Source organism: Anas acuta, chromosome 7 (genome assembly GCF_963932015.1).
Source record: "Anas acuta chromosome 7, bAnaAcu1.1, whole genome shotgun sequence".
Lineage (NCBI taxonomy): Eukaryota > Metazoa > Chordata > Aves > Anseriformes > Anatidae > Anas > Anas acuta.
In genome coordinates this window covers 17,368,660-17,389,402 of record NC_088985.1, presented here as the reverse complement: position 1 = coordinate 17,389,402, position 20,743 = coordinate 17,368,660, and the positions used below count along the sequence as shown (strand labels likewise).

Below are 20,743 nucleotides of genomic sequence, written 5' to 3'. Positions count from 1 at the left end.
CCAAACCCCTGAAACAGCCATCTCCATAAGGGATTGTTCAGAAATGTAATGAAGAGATGACTAACATAGCCATCTTAGACTTCTTTCATACAGGCTTTATTTCTCAAATATAGCCCTGCTGTAATGGGCCATAAGCATTTTGGGAGAGACTTTGTTTGTTTGCTTTTCTTTCCTTTAGCTGCCTTTTTTTTTTTTTTTTTTTTTTAACAGATTTCCACTTGGAAATGCTTGCTCTAGCAGCCTGTAACATCACTAGTAACCACAGTGAAAAGAGCCAGAGGTAAGGAGGACAGCACATTTGTTAACGTAAAAGGAAAATACCCTGTTTAAGTACCATTCAATCAAACTTTGACATCCCAGAAATGAGATTTCCCAGTTTCAATGTAAAGCTTATTTGATCTTTATGTAGCTGGAGTTTGTTCACAAGATGATTTTATCCAAGAAATGTAGGAACGGTTCTTTGATGGACAGTGCATTTATCTCACTTTACCTCCCATACCAAAGAAGATGACTTTGATGGTACTAGAGAACACTTAACTCTTCATGACAGGTTCGAAGGGAGGTTTGGTGAGCACCTGGTGAATTTGAGTCTAACGGTCCATAGGAATCCATTCAAATATGGAACCAGCAGTAGTGCCAAGCTCTCTCATGCCCTGGAAAATCAGAGCTCCCGAGGCTGCCACCTGTAACATAAGTGGAAAGGTCCAGATCTTTACAAATTCCTGCCAGATAATGGCAAGGCAGGTATTAACTGAAGTTGTTGTTGGAATTTATTCAATATTAAAAGTCCAGTGGTTTAACATTTTGCACACTGGATGATAAACCCGGCATGGAATACTCCTTCCAGATTGAAGAAATCAGTCCATCAACTTCTGCAAGTACCTGAATTTCTGTAGATTAAACCATCAAGTTTCTAAACCTCCAGCAATAAATTTGTGTCTAGAAGCTAATAGAAGCATTTAAATAAGGAAGATTCAATTCTGTGCTTAGTGATGTTTCCTGCAATGTAGAAGGCTGAAAGTCTAGAAAACATTTCTAACAAATTTTCTCGAGTTTTTCTTCAAGGATTTTCCTTATGACTTTAGCCAAATGGATAGAGGAAGACATTATAAATAAAATGTTTTCACTGCTGCAAGCAACACACCTCTCCCAAGCTACTTTTTCTTAGCATTTGAAACAATAATGTAGACATTTCTTGAAGTAAGGAGGTCAGCTTGTAAAAAATAAATATACTCACATACATATCAAATCAGCATCTCTCTCACTAGACCATCTAAAAACCGGCATATTTCCCAAGACATTTCAAAATTTAAGGAAATGTCACTTCTATTCAACCCAGATTGCATACATCAAATCAGAATAATCAGGTTAAGGTTTCTCTAAGTGTGGACAGCAGTAAAGTTAATGAAGAACAAGTCAATTCAAAACACTTGTTAATGATTACCTATTTCTGAGTATGTTGTGACTACAGCAAAGCAGAATCTCAATATAAATTAGCTTAACATATTTCTAAGCAAGATTAAGGTAACTGAGAATGACACAATTTTATTCAAGAATAACAATCGCTGTATCTGGTGTTAAAACAGAAATGGGTAGCATTTTTTAATGCACACTAAAATAATTAAGTCTAAATTAATTTACTAGGACTATGAAGTCAAGGCTACTATACTGAAGTGCACCATACCTCCACACGAATGCTCAAATTAAGGAATAGCAAAACCTTGGAGATATATTAAGGAACAGAAAATTAAAAATACTTTAATTTTGAAGCAGAAGACCTTCAGAGAAGTTTCATATACTTGAAGATACAGACAGGTTTTAATTAACCTAATTTTCCTGATAACTATCACATATTAAAAGCCCTAAAAATCATGTGAAGGCCAGTAAAGAGTGGCAGACAGACATTAATAAAGAAAAGAAAATTTCAGAATACCACAGAAAAGAAGTAAGGGATTATAAAGAGATGCCTAGGAGTGCACTCATAAATTTCAAGGCACTTTACTGATCAAGCCTTACTGCCACAACAAGAACTAAACAAAAGAATTACCATCATCTTGTCACTCAAAGGGAAAAAATAAAATAAAATCTCTTTGCCTCTCTTCTTTAAGAGACCCGATAACCTTATCTAGACATTTTCGTATCAATCATTAGTCTTAGAGTCACGATCCATGGAATTCTGTTTCAGCAGTAGTCTTGGCAGTGTAAATGAAATCAACTAAACAGAATCTCTACATTGACGGTCACACATCTGAAAGAGATGTGTGACCACACTACCAACACAAACATAACATTTGTGTAAATGAACTTCAGAGAATAAAAATCAGATTACTTCAAGTTTCATAAACCTGCAGTTTCTTGGAAATAAGAAGCACTTGCAGCAATCTTGCTGGTTAGGCTTTACTGTCATATCTACTATGACAGCTGTCCTCTACTGTAAATAAGAGTACGCCAGCAAAAACAATAATTTCATTCATGTAGTTTTATCACCTTATTGAATGTCAATACTGACATAAGACTTCATTCAGAAAAAAAAAATCATCTATACAGATTTTTTTTTTTTTTTGAGTTGACTCCTATGCTGCTTAATGCTGATTTCTGTTCTTATGCCAGATGATGAAGCCGAAGTCTATACGTGTTTGCAGAGGAGATCTGTCCTTATTAAGAACTTCTGCTAATAAACCAGAAGGCTTACAATAGTATACAATTGTCTTGGTTGTTTACAGAAGTCATTTCACACATCACACTTGTATCACAAGTGTATGGTATTTTCCTAGATATAAAACGAGCATTTCGCATCACCTATTTAATTTAAATAAATTTACAATATCATTGTATGCCAAGTTCTAATGCAGCTCCTGAAACTGCTGCCAACCGATGACTACTGCTTTTTCCAAGAGTTACCAGATGATTCTTTAAAAAACAACAAAAAATGGCCCTAGGAACAGTTCTAATAACATTGTCTTACATTTATAAACGTGGTTTTCATCAGAAGCAATATACAACGCAGATTTTCATATATATGTATACACACACACACATAAACACACAAGCTTATAACTCATCCTAATGTAACCTAGAGCCTGTAAAAGTACAGGCCAACCCTACAGAATTGCCTTTTAAGTTTACTTGACACTTTGAAACTTGATTAGTTGCAAGACTTGAGACTAAAACAAAAATGAATCACAATCCTATTGGACGTGGCTCTATAAAGTGTTTTTCCAGACTTTGTTTCATTTGTGCTACTTTCCAGAAAGCTCTGACCATGTTTCTTTTCATCTGTAATGTGAGAAGAGCTAAGACCTCCTCAGAATGGCACAATGTACTCGCTTTGCCTTCTCACTTCTCTCTGCACAATGCATACAGATTTCTGTACATGTTAATATTGCCTCGAAAATGCAAATTGCTTCAGTACATCTTGCCGTTTACACCACTGAGCTTGTAAATATTCTTCCTCTCTTTTTCTACCATTTTCTTCTCACATCATTCTGCTTGGCTGTGTAAGATTTCTAAGTGAAATCCGTTGACATTCCAGCCTCTGAAATGGTCCAAGTCAGTACAAAAACCTGGTGAATTTAAAAATAAGATACAACCGGACAGCCTGTAATTCCAAGGAAAGGGAGAAGTAAAAAAAGAAAATGGAGCACAAGTAGTAGAGAAACTTCTAAGAAAACACAAAATACAGTAAATGAAGACAGAAAAAAATAAAAGGAGCCATCAATATTTATATACTACGAAACTAAACTAGGTATGTACTTTTCCCTTTTCTCTGACATTTGCATCGTTTTGAAATAGGCCTCCACATACCTTGTTCCATATGCATATAAAACTTTTTCTTCCATCCTCACCTATAATTCCAAAATTTTCTTAGAACCAACTGTTCATATTTTAAACTGCTATCAACTACACTTTAGCTGTCACTAATCCTAACAGGAATGGTCTTGATCTGGATATGCATGGAGCAAAATACAAAGGATACATTCACACCTCTCACAAAAGGAACAAAAAATAGGAAAAACAGAAAAATGCTTATACAAAATTACAAGTTTCTCTAACACTCAGACTCTGTTTTGTCTTTCAGCTTTTGAAAATTCTGACTTGGTAAGAAACCCCTCTACTGCTATAGCAGCGTTGTTATTTGTACACTCTTATGTAGAAGAGGAGTAACAGCAGGCAAGACTCCCAGCTACCTTGCCAAAACAATTAAGATCAGACACAGATAAATAATTCCAAAGAAAATAAATTAAGCATAAAGTTATGCTTGCTGTTTAAGTTTCAAAAATCATATTTCATGTCCTATTCAAGTCTACAAAAAAAGTTTATCAGCTGCTGGACAGTTTGCTTGTTACACTCATTCAGCAAACTGAAACTTGATTCCAAACTTATGTACTTCCCTTTAGAACTCTGTAAATACTTCCCCCTTTTCTGAAAACGATGCAGCTATTTTAACTTCCACAACTCGCCAAAAGGAACTTTGTAACTCATTTTGTACGTAAAATCTTCTATAAGCGGCGCATGAAAAGGCTTATGATTATTTTTAATAGTAGTTTCATTTAAGTTCATCATAAACATAAAACTAATAATCTTACGGAAGCCATAAAACTTAATCAGATCTATGCCAAATGCAGCTATTAGACTTCCCATTATGGAATACTTTCAGAATTTCAACCCTTTATTTTATTTATAGCCTCCGTTTCTTGTACCAAAATTCATTTCATGAAGTAAAAGAACTGTGAATTCACATCTACAACAGAACAAACCACTGAAGGTGATAGAATGTCATGTACTGTAGACTGGACACACACTTCAAAAGGTTCTGCTTTTGCATGCTGCTAAAACCAACTTCTGTGAACACAATGCAACACAATAGCCCCTTTTTTCTCTGTATTTTTCAGATATTGCATATATACTAAAACCACAATTTCCTTCATTAAATTATAGAAGATATTCCAATATGTAGGGAAAAAGTCATCTTATGGGAAATCATTAGTTATACCAAGACTCCTTAACTAGAGGTCTTGCTCTATATATCTAAAACCAGAATACCCACAAATGTTCTAAAGCAATCTTTACTATTACACATAAAACAAACTATTGTCTTCTTCCTTTTGAATCTTTAATGAAGAAGGTATAATTTTCTTATTTCTCTTTGTTTAGTGAAACAGTACTTGAATGACTACAGAGCCATTACAGATATTATCACATTTTCTGACCAAGTAGCAATGGCATATTTGGGGAAAGGTTCTCAGTACAACCGATAAAGATTTTAGAGCAGCTGGATCTTTACAGAAGAGGTGTACATCTTAAGTTTTGTAAGACCTGACTGTCCAAAAAGCCTGACAAAAGAGTTTTGTTGTTGTTTTCTTGGTCTCCTCAGAAGTTCTGTTTTTCAATAGAACTTATCCGGTATCCAACAGTTCCTCCTAGAATTTAGGAAACTAGAAAATACGTCACGACATATTTTCCACACCAGGAACCGTGGAAGAAAACAAAACTCACTCATGCACTCATCCAACATAAGATGAAGCACTCTTTTCTCCCATCCCTCATCTCTAGTACCTGACCTCCAAAGACATTAGCAGGAATGACCTAGGGAAGGCAGGGATTCTGCTCAAGCAGTTTTATTTCCAGTCCTCAAACACCTGGTTATCTTTTTTTATCCCCCGTTGAATAATCCAAATTTTGAAAATAAGATCCAATATAACAAAACATTACTCCTGTCAGGCTGGATGCCGGCTTTCCAAAAATTTAAAAATATCTATACTCTTTCCTGGAAGAAGATCTGTGTCCTTTATTCAAGATGCCAGCTGTGTTAACTAAAGTAAGTTGAAAAGGATTATACAAAAACAAAAGCAATTGAACTTGAAAATTTGCATCCAATACAATCTTCATTTGACTTTAGCACTCCATGCAAGCTGAAACCAATTTATTAGAAATGGGTACCTTATTTCATCACTAACTTTCTTCCCTTTAAATTACTATTAAACTATTCAGTGTTTTCATTGTTCATTTTTAAAAACTTGTTCTCATTCTTATTATTTGTGATATATTATTATTATTTATGTGATATACTCAGCACATTTACTACAATGTAAAATATTCGACAACTGTTAATTAATTGCCTGCCAAATTTACCATTTTAAATAGCAATCTGACTTTCTACTAAATATTGCAATTTCATACTCTTTCAAAAAAAGAGAAAAATCCTTTTGTTCAAAAGAGTAAAAGCAAAAAAAAACTTTTCAAAGAAACATAAATGAAATATGATGTTTGATATACCAAACAATTTCAAGACTACAACTTCTACAAGTTTAGTTCTAAAAGCCATGAGAACTCTAGTTTTCATCTAGAAAGAAATAAAAACACTATTTAGATTGGATATGAAGCTCTTTACATGCACTACAAATCTCAAGAGACTGTGGAATTTTTGAGGGTTTTTGTGTGTGTTTTGTAACAGTTTAAGCTGTCCCAACTGAGATCAAGTAATGAAATATGTGCTAGATAGGCTTAGCAGGATCATACTTAAAAACTTTTGGTCTCAATTTCAGATCCCGATTTACACTGTCAAAACAGACAAGAACAGAAACCAATACATTGACAACTTCACATACATGAATTGTATATCATCATAAATATCTGTATTTCCACTTATTTTCAAGTGCACAAAATACTCACTCTCCTAATGTCATCTAGTGTATTAATTTCTGGTGAGAGTCCACCATGAACACAAAGAAACTGTTGATTTAGAAGAGCAGCAAGGGGAAGACAATCAAAAGCTTCCATACAAGCATCATAGACTCTTTCTGAGTACTTTATTTTACCTGCAGGAAAGAAAATGTAAAATGTTAAGAATTCCATGTTCATCTCCATGTTCCATGGAAAAAGTAATCTAGTAGATGATAAATATAAGAGCCAACCTCACAAAATGAACACTTAAAACATATTAAAACAAACAAATATTTTAAAGTTGCATTTTAAGATGCAACTTGCATCACCAAAAGAGTTATTTTAGAAGAACAGTTAAAGTCAATTCCCAAATGGAAAAAAATATTCAGCAGCAGGGTTATTTTTCTTGCTGGCTCCACAATACTGGACAGCAACTTACTTTGTGCTCCTGGTTATAGCCAAGATAAAAAAAATAACCTACTTCTCTCAAGGATTTTAAAAACAAGTTGCATCAAAATGTACTCAATAATGTATCATTACAAATACAAGTCTTCTCATGCTTGCACTCCAATGCCTTACTTACCATCAAGCAATTCTACATAAGTCAGTGGTTTGTAAAAGTTCACGTAATTCCACTTGTTTGCAAAAATTTGATTAAACTAACAAACACCTCTCAAGCAAAATGAGAGACCAGAGATCAGTAGCTTTGAAGTAAGCTAATTGTACATTCTTAGACAGTACTTACATTCCTGTTTAAAGGTAAAATACTCCGTAAGGTGTCTGCACTCATGGTTGCCTCTCAAAAGAAATAATGTGCTTGGATAGAGAATTTTCAGGACCCATAAGTACAGCACACACTGTTGAAAAACAAAGATACACAGTAAATTACACTTTAAAAATTATTATTACTCAGAACTTTGAGTAAGAATGTTAACAGCTTCAAATGTAAGTACACCTTAATGTGCCATTCTGAAATACAACATTACATCCCTGAATCAACACACTGGTTTTGGACCCAAGTTGCAAAAATTATTACTTTTCCTAAGAACCAATGCACAGAATGCTGAAGAAATATTTGTATTTACTGGACAATCAATAATAAGTCAAATTCAACAGAATTATACTACCAAACACTCCTTCATCTAGATAATGTATGTGTTTGTGCATAAAATCTGATTTCAAAAATATAATTCTAAAGACTGGCGTAAGAAGGAGTGCAAACAGTTATTACTAAAGACAGGAAAACAAACGAACAAAAAACATCATGCTAGGGTGTTTTTAACTAGGAATGGACAGAGTTGATCTCCCCACCCTCCCAGAACTTGGAAAGCTGCTTGTTCATTCACTGATCAAGCACCAAATTCAAAGGAGTATGTAAGTTTCCATGTATTGTTATCATTGCAACATTAGTAGCAAACAGTGTTGTGAAACACGCACAATTTTTGAAGTTTAGAGCTTGTTTTCGCTGTCATTCCTAAACACCCAAAATGTATTTCTTATCTTCAAATTTGATACTTGTATTTTTAACTGAGCACAGAAAAATTAAAATCCCAGTAGTTCTGGACCACGTTGAAGTCACCTACAAGTTATTACTACCATATTGTCAACCAATACAAGAACCCTGAAGGTATCATTCTTCAAACTTTTTTTGCGTAGTACAATGAGTACATGAAGGAAGAAAGAAAACAAAGGAACACTTTAAAAACAATACATACATATATACAAATACACCAATGACTTCTATTGAGAAGTTTAGATTAACTATTACTGATTTTTTATCTTAGTAAAAATATGCAAATTAATTATTTTGCTAATCATACCCATTTTTCCCCCAATGTGTTTGTAACTGCAAAATCTTGATGTCTTGCAAATTCCCAGACTCTTTAAAACCATTTCCCAGCAGCAAGCATAATCGGTTTGTGATAAAATGACTGCTTATCATCAGATGAATATGTGAACTAATTTGGCAAATTTCACAATTGTGAACTGTTTTGAGTCAGTCTGTATGAAAAAACTATAAATATTGGCAACCTTAAAGACTTGTAACACAAGAGTGGAAAAGCAGTTCCTTCCTTTCAATAAACAAATACTACATTTAATTAAATTGCTGAAATTTACCATATTCTCAAGCATGATACCTACTAAGTAAACAAAGACCATTTTTGAACTGTTCCTGTACCAACGTATTTCTCTTTTATTATTACATACAGACTAATGTCAGAGTTCTTTATCATCCATTACTTTCAGTGCAGAAAAAAAAAAAAGAACTTGCATACACTTATGTGAAGACCTTCATAGTGGTCCCAGCAATTCGTCTTATAGAACCATGGAAACACGAAGTGATCCTTCCCATTAGGAGTTAAGGCATTTGTTTAACTGGGAATTATTTACTACTAAAATATCAATGCAATTAAAGTCGTTTCAGAACAGACTGATTAAAGAATTTATTAGTGAAAAAATCAAATTTCAGTTTTTGTACATTTTAAGAAGGTTTCACCCTCTCTGTTCTGTGAAAAATAAAATATTTTACCAAAAGTGTATTACATTTCCAAGGACTAAAAGAGAATCTGAAGTGACCATATGTGAACAGTCTCAGACTTAACCTGGAGGTTAACTCACATTTCATAAATGTTAAAGATGAACAAGCAAAAAGTTACCTACGATTTGTTTTTTCTTATTTTATTTAAGCAAAAAGTTGGAGGCAAAAGTCTGACCTTAAGATTTTAGAATACTATTTTTTAATTTCTCAACAGGTTCGCAAAGCACATGCAAACCTCCATGTACTTACAGCATTTCAACTTCATGCAGATAATCTGCCATGTACTTTACTGATGTTCCAATAGTCACTTTGGGAAAGAGACACAGATTATCCCAACGAAGAGAGACAAGCATTTTAAGAACCTTGGAGGGGTTTTCAAGAGTATATTTAGCATATCTTTATGTATTCTGTAAGTGTATTTAGCATCCCAAATATTATATTAAAAATTAAATTATGAACACATGAAGGAAAAAAAAAAGTGAGACTGTTCTTATTGAAATATTCAAGCACGTTCATCGCTCAAAAGTTTTTCCTAACTATAATGACTGAAAAGTTGTTGCATTGTTGCAATAGTTCATTGCTGCTATGCAAATGTCTTTTCAAGGACAATTACATTATTTGTCATCATCAAGAACAAGCCATGAGGATCAAATGAAATAGGGAATGTCTGCTGTAATTTTTCCTTACAAATGACATTCTGAGGCTATCATTCTTGCTCTATCTTCTGTCTACTATCCCTAAGAATCCCAAAACATACTGTGCATGTCCTTCATAGTATACACACACACACGCATTATTAGAACAGTACCATTTTAATATAAAGTCTCATACACCATGCTTTGCAAAATACTATTTCAAATGCTAAGCCACTCTAATAGATCTGGTATCTTTGACAAGATCCCAAGCTAAGGAAATTTCCATGCTAGCTCCAGAAAAGTCTAAAAATCATAGCTATGAAACTAATTGGTATGAATACATGAATATCTCCATAATATAACATATCTTAATGGCAGATACATGTCATCCTTCGGGAGTATCTGTAATGGCCCTCAGAATTTTAGTAAAGAAAAATATTAATAATTATTAAATAACATTTGATTATGTAAGTGAAAGGAGTCTTCTTTGTACAGATAAACATTTTTAATAAAAGAGAAAGACCTCCCAGTCATAACTCACCTTTCTCCAAACTTACAAATGTACCTTACTGCATATTACTAAAGAAACAAAATTATGTATAATAATGCTATAGAATTCAACTTTAAAAAAAAAAAACAACAACACAGCAACAACAATAAAACACAAAACAAACAAACAAAAAAAACTAGCTAAAGAAATAGGACGAAAAATGAGTAAGTCTGATGACAGTCCAAACTGCTGGTCAATATCCTCCTGTAAGCAGGCCTTGGTATTAGGACAAAGCACAGCAAAGAAGAACACATTCGCATGTTAAAGCAGACCTAAAATTTCATTTGAAAATCTCCATGAAGGTGTGCTTATAGAAAAATTTAGGACAAAACAGATTAATATATTCAGTTACCTCTATACTAAAATAACCTCTGTCTACATAGTCACCGAGGAAGAGGTATCTTGTGTTAGCAGGTGATCCTCCCACTTCAAACAGCTTCATTAGATCAAAGAACTGGCCATGAATATCACCACACACTGCAAGCAAAAATTTTGTTCAAATTAATTAAAAAAAAAAAATCTAACAGAAAAGCTACTAAGTTATAGTTAACAGCTACAAAGTACTTCTAATAAAGAGAAAAAAGATATATAAAACAGGAATAACCAAAGATTTGAAGCTTCACCGTCTGCTTTTCATTCAGACACTGTTCTCACTACCTATGACCACACAGATAATAACCAGATTTGCATCTGGCTGACTGCAGAATATTCCTCAAAAGCAGTTAATGCACTGAGCATCAAAGTCTTGAAAGCTGTCAGTCAACAGCTCTTTACTGTCCTCCCCAACCCCTTATCTATCTTCAGGAATGTGCCTTGGTATGAATTTGAAAAAGGTATTATGACTCTGCTTTGCAACAATTTGCTGTGTCCACGTGGGACTGAAAAAAGCAGGGAGAATATGCCTTTGTTTCTGAGTCAGACTAACATACCTTTTAATATCATCATATCTTCTCTTTGCTCAGTTACTTTTCTCCTTCAAATAACCATGTTCACTATTTCAACAGTGGACTTTTCTTGTGTTTTTAGAATATGAGACAGGACAAGATCAGTGGTCAGCAACCTAAGGCAGAAGTGCCAAAGATAGCAGATGGGAAGACTTTGAAGAGCATGCAGCAAAGCCAGGTCATCTCACAATCAGGAAAATAATCACATAGAAGAGAAGTGCTCCTAACTCCTCATTCCCACAGGAATTTCCAGTGCAATGGAAGTCAGGAGCTACTTTCTTGTTTCTGCATGAAGGTATTGCTGATAACAATTAACAGACATTCAAGAGCCTATGCCTTCTGTTGATGCAAAATGTCACTGATCAGCTTACCAACAGCCTCTTTTGACTTCTCAGTGTTTATTAGTAAATTTGGGGGGAAAAAATACTTCTAATTTTGAAAAGAAATATCAGATATGGCACACTTGAAAGGTTGTTATTCCCTTGGAGCAAACCAATTGTCACAGTGACCTATAAAACAGTAGACCAAATACAATATATCCTCTTGTGTGTGACTTTTCTTAAGATTTCTACTCTAACACTGCAAGAACTTTCCCCCTTTTTCAGCTTCCAATACATCAGTAACTCAGGATAACTACCTGAATGAACTGAAATATAAGAATTCTAAACATACGGAAAATACTGTACTTTTGAGCATGATCTGGAGCATCAAGAGACTCAGTTCATTCATTTAGTTATTTCTACCATTTCAACAGTTTAATTTTCTTTAAAATGTCAGTAATAGTGACTTATTATTTAAATGTTTTCATTTACCTGATGCTAACAAATTAACACAAGCTGATACCCTAAAATAAGCTTTTGATACACTTATTTTACAAAGGTCCATTTCAAAGATATAACATTCAAACTAAAGACTGGCCAACTTGAACACAAAAATCAAATCTACATGCATTATTTTAATTGACATTTATGTCATATAAAATATTTTCTACAAGTATGGATTATTTATAAATAAAAGTAGTAATACCATCTTTCTGTGATTCTGTAATTATCCAGGTCAAACAGAAACAGAACTAGTCCAACTAGGAAAATAGCCCCCAAAACCTCAAAAGGCAGTTTTGTATCACAATGGGTCTAGTCCTGTTGTGTTAAAGATGCCAAAACAATCTTACAATACTTTCCAGAACTACTACCCTCAGAAGAACTCTTTTACAAACAGTTGTCACTCTCACCTAGAGGGCAACTACAAGGTGTGTTTTTTAGTCAGAAATCCAGGTCACAGTATTTGCTTCAAACAACAGCAATTAGCTTCTCTTCAAGTATTTAGATTTCATAATAATTCTGATCTCACTTTTCTATTCCACAGAGATGTCCTTATTCCCATTTACACTATTACAGGAATTAGAAATCCATAATTTACCAGCATGTAACTACTTTCTCTTTTGTCATTATAATACTGATTACACTATTTTTTCCTAACAGGTTTAATGCCTTCATTTTGCACAATAATGTGCAGTATATTTTTTCAGACCATATGAGTACTGCTAAGCAAATGAAATCGTGGAAGATTATTCAAAAAGATTATAAAGAATTTTTATTCTAACAATTTTTAAGAGAAATTTTACTGGTGAAAAAATCTGACCGTTTTTTTAATTTAATTATGAGCGAAATCATCTAGAAATATTACCTGTGATTGGAGCTTCAACTTCTATCATAGTTTTTTCCCTCCGTAATATTGCAGCACCCTCATTGATGATTCTAAGTGCAATTTCTTCATCAACTCGACCTTCCTTTATCAAGTGGTTCTTCAAAATGTCAACCCTGGGTTTTCCATCTGTGTCAAAAACTTCTTCAGATGTCAGGCGATGCGTTGGTGGAAAAGGGACAGCTAAAATTTAAGAAGAAGAAACACTAGTCATATCAATGCAATTCTAAATATATACTCCAACTAGAGGGAACAGAACTGGATCTATCATGGAACAGCTGCTATGCAAAGTAGCAAATTTGTCTTTCAATCAATCAACTCAATGACATCATTAAAAGCTGGACGGAATAGCATTATCTGTGTATGTATTAACAGAATTAACCTCTATAACATGCAAGTTCATAGAAGCTATAAAATATACTGTGCTGGACGGCACAGTAGTATATATAACATTTGGAAGAGTCAAAACTGCCTTTCAAAGAGACATGATCTCTCCCAAATACACTGGCCTTCTCTGAAGGTCTCAACAAGTATTGGGGATAAGATCCATTTAATATCCACTCAGACTTGCAAAAGTCATTTTAAAATATGTCCATCATCAAAGACTCTTCAATAATCAAATTAACAAACAAGAAAAACTGCAAAGCTAGCAACAAAAGGACACAATGCTGTTTAAAGGACTGTAATCAAAGGGAGGTAATAGCCAGCACATGGAAAGGAAGCTCACTACCTAGCCCCACTAGGATTTGTGCTATTTAACATATTTGTAAATTACACTGAGAAAAAAAAAAAAAAAAAAGGTAACTCGAGGAGGATTGCAGGTTTCAGATGGCAACAAATAGTCTGGACAATGAAGCATAGGGCAGGTTAGGATGACCTACAGAAGAAATCATGCTACTGAATGGCTCGAAGAAAAAAAACATTACATATGAATGATTGAGAATTAATGAAAGAAGTCAAATATACCCTTACACATAAAAATCACAGATTATAAGCTTACTATTCAAAAGCAAGGTCCTTCCTATTGTTCTATGAAAATACTCTATACTGACAAGTCAAAAAACAAACAAACAAACAACAGAACAAACAGTTATTAGCAAAGGAATCAAAAACAAAAGATACAACTATGCCACTGATAAGCCCAGTAGGTATTTCTGGCTCACCCATCTTATAAAAGGGAAAGAATAATTTAAAAGATATTCAAAGAACAAAGAAAAACAAGAAGTTAGAATGGTTTCTGCTATAGGAATAAGGTAAGCTACAATTCTTCAGCCTAAAATCATGAAAACTAAGGGGGGGGGGGGGGGCTCTAACAGAGGTGTATGACAGCATTAATGGAGAAGGTGAAGGCAAAACAACTCCCTCAGCCCCCAAATGGCAAAAAGGCTGCAGGATGGACTCTGACAGCCTGAAGGTCTGTCAAACCACTGATTAAGCAACAGAACAAGTTCATACTACCAGAAAAATCTGTAATTTGGGGTGCCTACAGCATAACCATTATGGATAGAAAATCCTTCTTTGAGCTTGTTTTCTTTATTTTCCTGTTGCACTGTCTCTAAGAATTTAAACTGAGTTGAGGCTGTCCATATACTAGACACAATGTCGGAGACAATTGGGGGGTAAAACTTTAGTAAAAGTTAAGTTTTTAAGTAAAACTTTACACCCCAGATTCAATTCTTAAATACTAAGGCATTCACTGACTTCATTTAAATTGACTTCTAGATCACTAGCAACATATTGCTACCTTTCTGTTGTAATAAAAATCCATCAATAAAACAACTGATGCATATATCACATACATATACTCACTGAAACTAAATTATATTAGAAAATAAACTGCATAATTGTCTATTTTTCCTCTTATAAAGAGGTTCATAAGCCGAAGAAGCTGAAAAACTTGCCTTGACATTACACAGTGTAGAACAAGTTTGGCACTTTGTTTTTGGACATAAAACATTTTACTAAGAAAAGTAAACGGCATGCCTTTCCTTCCAGCCTTCTCTAGTAATCAGTCAGGTTTCATTTGGAAGTGTTAAAATTCCATGTAGCCCAAATGCTAACAAGCTTAATGTATTTAAGAAATCAGAAGACAACCACTTCTGTTCCATGTACAACAAGTATTTACAAACAGAAATCCGTCTCTGAAAAGAGAAATCCCTCATTCCAGCAGGACAGGAATGTAATTCACTTTTAGAAGCATCATTTAATTATGACCATACAACCTCTATGCTAGCATCCACTGTTTTTTGAGCTTGACTTTGCAATCTTTATATTCTCTTAATGTTATTTTTTACTGTTTGGAAATTTATATTAATCTGAACACAATTTATTTTTAGACACTCCCCCCCTTTTTCTAAACATGCTATTTGTACCACAATCATGTGCTATAACATGCTATTTGTGCCACAAAATCTGCTCCACGTAAACTGCAGATCAAGTATTATCTAATGAAGTAGGTCTGTTTCTTTTCTTGTTTTGCCAGATATGGTTTCCATGACTGGATTCCGGCACCAGCGCTGGGGTACTGGCACGAGCCCATTACTGTACAGTACTGTCCAGAACTAGGAAGCGACGCTTTCTGAAGTTCAGATGGAGAAAGGGAGGAGCAGAGCCTGGAGAGCTGAGCTCGACAAAGGTCACACGAGGCACCGGTAACCAGTCACGTAAGACTGACGGAGAACTTGTGCTTCTCAATCTAGGTCCATCCTGAACGTAGCTGGTGCGAGTACCCGACCGTACGCGCTGTGAATGTGTGCCAACGAGCACGCACAACACGAGCCGCTAGGTGAGAAAGCCAGTTACTAAAACAGGGCCGTGGCGTCTGTTGGCAGGTGTCAAGTTCATGGAAGCTTATAAAAGCAGGCGGGTCCTTTGAGGAGATGGGACCACGAGTGCCTTCAGCAACGCAAAGTTGAGCTCACCCTTTTATGAGATATCTGACAACTCATGAGGTAGGCTTCTCCTGCCCTAAATGTCACAAAAGCATTAGAGATTGTATCTTCCCAGGACCAAAGCCGATCAACACAAAGACTCAGTTTTGCAGAAATTGTGCTTCATTAGTCCCAGCATCATTCCTGGATAACGACCTACTTCAGTGAAAGACAACCCTTCTCGCTTTTGGGTGACTCTTCTGGTAGAAGCAGGGTGTGGGGGAGAACCACCTGTGGCCAGCTGATCTTCTCTGCCCCTGTGCAAAATGCTCGGATTTGTGGCCTACCAGCGGCCACAGCACTCAGGAAGATGGTGCTGAAATGTCATCCCTGTGACAGGTGTGAAATACTGCAAGGGCTCTAAGCACAAGGCAGGAGAAATTTTCTTCTCTTAACAAAGTTCTACTGTCCACGTAATATTTTTCAGATCAGATCCTCACAAAAAACAATTCTGTTTTAACAACTACTGGTAGTTGAGTTCAACTAGCAAGCTGCATTTTCTGTGACACTGAAAGCAGAAGTTTCTGTCTAGTGTCTGGGAAAAACTGTATCAAATTATTTCAATTAATATATTTACAGAAATTATATTTCAAATGAAAACTGCATATCCAGCGGTAATCCTTAATGCCCCCAAATCGTGTTACTGTCGGAAGTAGTTAGGCATCTATAAAGCTCTATTTGCCTCATGAAAAAAACGGTCTTAAAATCAGTTCCTCCGAATTTAAAAGAATCCTTTTCTGCAATATACATATATATAAATATATTTCCTATTGCTCAAGAAGGATATTTTTTAGAATAAAGGTTTAATCTGCACCACCCAACTGGAATAAAACAGCAAGACTTACTATAAAAAACATTTCTTTCAGATCCATACTTAATTTTTGTCTCAATAATAGTTAACATAGCTAATATATTAGAGCTCACACCTTTGAAAAAATATTACAAATAACATTTTAATAGGTTAAGTATGATAATTTTGAAGCATTTAGACAATTTCTGCAAACTAATGGGTTTAATTAAACCTTTGATGAAGTAGTAATAGAATGTTATAGCCTAAGGTAAAAGAATTGCAGCATGATGTATTCCAAGACAGAAATATAATCCATGTTACAAAGTCTTTGTTCATAACCTGTGCTCTTGGGACTGTAACGGAATGGTAATTAAGAGGAATTACCCGAAGGAAATAACATGGTGCTGGTCATTAAAGGATTCCCTTCTACCACTCCCTGCAAAGCTAAGCAATGGATACGCATTTCGAGATGAAACCCTAAAGCAGTACACACTGTGGTACAAAATAACAGACTATGTCCTATTAGTAAAAGTAGAGATCTTTGTCAAAACAGTGATGTCATGGTTCACAACAACAGTCCGGACTTTCTAAAACAAACTGTTGTTTACTAGCCAAAATTAGTCAATTTTGCTTTTAAAATATGTATTGATGATGTAATTTTAAGTATATTGATTCAAAATCTTAAACACTAAACCTGGAGAAAAAAAAGTGGGTAATTTTTCTTTTTTTGTTAGCAAAAAGGTTGTGATTATTTTATTACTATTCACGTGTATTTGCAAAGAGGAAAACAACTGATCTTGCTTTACACTGCAGTACTACTTAGAACAGAGATATCAAAAGCAAAAAAACAATTCTCTAAACCTGATTCTACAGGCAGACTTTCTAGAAACATCTGGTACGTTTTTATCTTACAAAAAAGCATGTTACATAGATTCAAGAGTTAGCATCAAGCTGAATGGATATATTTGCAGTACATTGTAAAGAGGTTCAAAAGCAGCAAAGCTACATTAGCATAGCACTTCACCCAACATACTAATCCCTGTGGAGAGGTGCAGTATGGCACCTAACACAAACACGCTACTTCGAGACCCAAAGCAGATCTCACATTGCCTAGTAACTGCTACAGTACAACAGTAGCTGCTAATAAAATCTAACGTGTAGATACTGTAAATTTAAAGCACACTGATACATATGCCCATTTTAATAACGGTGGTTAAATCTGGCTTGTATCAGAGGCACTCTGTTGGAACAGGCTCATGAAACAAGATGAGATCAAAGCCACTAGACAAATGGTAGGAAAAAGCATCAGGGACCAACCGTACGAGGTACTCTGCTTCCACAACCAAAGTATTTTCTGCTCCTTGGGCCTTAAAACTGAACTATTTTCTCTGTCATTGAAAGAAAACCAGCCATTTTTCCTCTATAATCAGGACCCCATGACATGTTCCATAAACCTAGCTTTGGCTGTAAAAGCATGCCCAACAGCCCAGTTTTCATTTTTCTAAGAGTGTTTTTAGTTTCACAGATCAAGCCACAGTTCCCATTACCAGGGTTACTAACACAGACACGGTGTTTGTGTAAGCCTTTCCAACGTAATGCAAGGACACAACTCGACGCCTTGGTGGCAGGTATACGTGAAGTATCAGATTGTGGAGAGGGATGCTATGCGTCATAGTGGCACAACTATGGTGTCCTGTAAAGATGGGCCAGGAACGTTCACTTTGCCAACTGTTTTATTACCACCACAGCCTGTTTTTCCTTCTGTTCTTTGGTTGTGTTCTGTGGGCTTTCGTGAGGGGCTGGGAAGGGAAGGGTGGCAGAGGTGCGTGTGTTGGTTTGTATAAAAGCATGGCTATTTACATACTGACATTCAGAAGAAGCACAAAGCCTAACTCCCAGATGATCTTCCAGCCTGTCCCTGGAGCTTTCACCCCTCTGTGCCAACATCTATAACGAACAAAGAAGTGCAGTACCCATGACTCCTATGAGGACAGAATAGATCCAATTGTCCTCTTGCACTCGGCAGGACAGATTTGAAAAGAAATGGCATGAAGACATCCCAGATGGTCTATGGACCTGCAACCTTGAAAACATTAGTTAAACACAAACACAGGGCAGCCATCTACTACTTGAACCAGAAAGCTCAAATCAATAGTCGTCAAAAGATACAAGTTTCCCTATTCATCCCAAACAACAAAGCACAGATTCAGCAACGTCAGTTCCTCGTGAATTACGGTATTATTCCTAAATGCCACAAAAATTATCCCTTTACTCAAGTTTCTTTAAAGGCATGTCTCTTGCTACAATGTCAAGAATTCTTAAAGCAAAGAAAAATGACCCTGTAAACCTTGAAACCTTACAAAAGCACCGCAGGCACTATTTATTTTATTTCTACATAGCATGTACTTGCAGCCTTAGAAGTTCCATAAAATTTTAAGTCTCAGATGAAACAATTGATATGCCCTAATAATAATACCTTCTATGCTGTGTAATTTTCCCATTAATTTGGTTAATACTCTTGAAAATTTATCTCAGTAAAAATATTATTTGCCTGAGTATCATTAATGGGAGGATAATCCATAAAAATGACCATAGGGTGCTATGCTTGAAGGCCATTTAGTGCTTAAATGTCATTCTGGCACTGATGGATTCATAGTGCTTTTCCTCACCATACTCCATTCTCCAAGCAGGGTGGTTTAAGGATTTCCTCTAGAGGTAAGCGTCATCATATTTATGACCACTAAGTAGGACTGTTTTTCAGTATTTTGCTCAGACCCTCAATAGATACATTTATACTTTTCACATTCAATGAATATAATTGCTATGAATTCCAGAATTTTAGCTGTACATTATATGAAAAAGTGTTTCACCTTTCTTTTATACTCACTTCAGAAAAAACGTACCGCTTTTCTCCTTTTCACAGGGAGACAAAAATAGCAGTTGTTACCTATTAATCTTTTCCATTAAATACCACTCACAATGTAAGCAATATCCAACACCACCCCCTACTCATCTACCCTTTTTCCAAGTCTCAGATTTGTAATTTTTAGTTCCACCCTGCATAAAAGACACTCTGTTCTGCTGAACATATCCTCTAGAAAAAGCAGAAAAGCAGGAAGGGGGACCAAAAATTACACGCTACTGTTGAAGATGCACATATAACTCAAGATGTATGTAGTTGATGATGGTGCTTTCTCTAAACTGATCTAATTCCAACCCCCCTGCCATAGGCAGGGACACCAGCCTGGTCTGGAGGGAGGTGTCCCTGCCCATGGCAGGGGGTTGGAGTTAGGTGGGCTCTCAGGCCCCTTCCAACCCAAACCATTCTTTGATTCTATGATCTTCCAGTAAACTCTAAATTCCCATCAGCCTGTTCAACTGCCACCAAGCTAGTATTTTCTGAATACTATCCATATGGACCCTACCATTTATTTCCTGAGTTCCCCACTCACCAAAACGAGGGCTGCTCTTTCCCTCGTAGTGTCTGCTCCTTGGCGTTTATCACAACAGTGCCTCTTAAACTTCGCTGCCTAGTCACTCGGTCTAACAAAAACGTTCTGAAACACCTCTGGAAGTTAACTAGCCCAAGTAAGTGTTATTTTGCTATTTGCTCTGTTTTCTGAAGACAAACGTTAATCTCCCTCAAGCGTGGAAGTTTATTACCTATTATCTTTCCCAATTAATTCTGATCCAAAAGAGGACATTTCCTCTTTTGCTTACTTTAAAGACTCTGATGAGGGTACCCAATGAACAGTTTTGCCTGGATCAATCAGACTACTGGCTACTGCAAAAAAAATCTAACAATTTCTCTTGATTTCCTTCTATGAAAACCATCCCTTCTCTTCTTTAATACTATATTCCGCCAGGGACTGAATTAGTCTACTCTTTCACAAGTGCTATGAGTCTGCTTAAATTAAACTTACTGATCTACAGCTCTTCAGCGCAATCTGGAGCTTTTTAAAAATGCTGCTGTGCTCCATTTCTCAGA

At 35.5% G+C, this 20,743-nt stretch overlaps 1 protein-coding gene across 9 annotated transcripts in view; it reads right to left on the bottom strand.

The window, feature by feature from the left end:
• PPP3CB (protein phosphatase 3 catalytic subunit beta) overlaps nucleotides 1–20,743 on the bottom strand; it is a 51,707-nt gene that overhangs the window by 26,049 nt on the left and 4,915 nt on the right. For 8 of the 9 annotated variants that reach the window (XR_011098683.1, XR_011098682.1, XM_068689590.1 and 5 more), the window contains exons 2-5: nucleotides 13,018–13,218; nucleotides 10,740–10,864; nucleotides 7,409–7,520; nucleotides 6,673–6,818 (exon numbers count right to left, since the gene is read on the bottom strand). Coding sequence is in view for 7 of the 9 variants with exons in the window: in XM_068689590.1 (XP_068545691.1) it covers nucleotides 6,673–6,818; nucleotides 7,409–7,520; nucleotides 10,740–10,864; nucleotides 13,018–13,218 (584 nt within the window). In the remaining 2 variants the exon portion in view is untranslated. Of the gene's footprint in view, nucleotides 1–6,672; nucleotides 6,819–7,408; nucleotides 7,521–10,739; nucleotides 10,865–11,316; nucleotides 11,448–13,017; nucleotides 13,219–20,743 lie in introns of those variants that run through there. The other variant, XM_068689597.1, reaches the window with a different exon arrangement.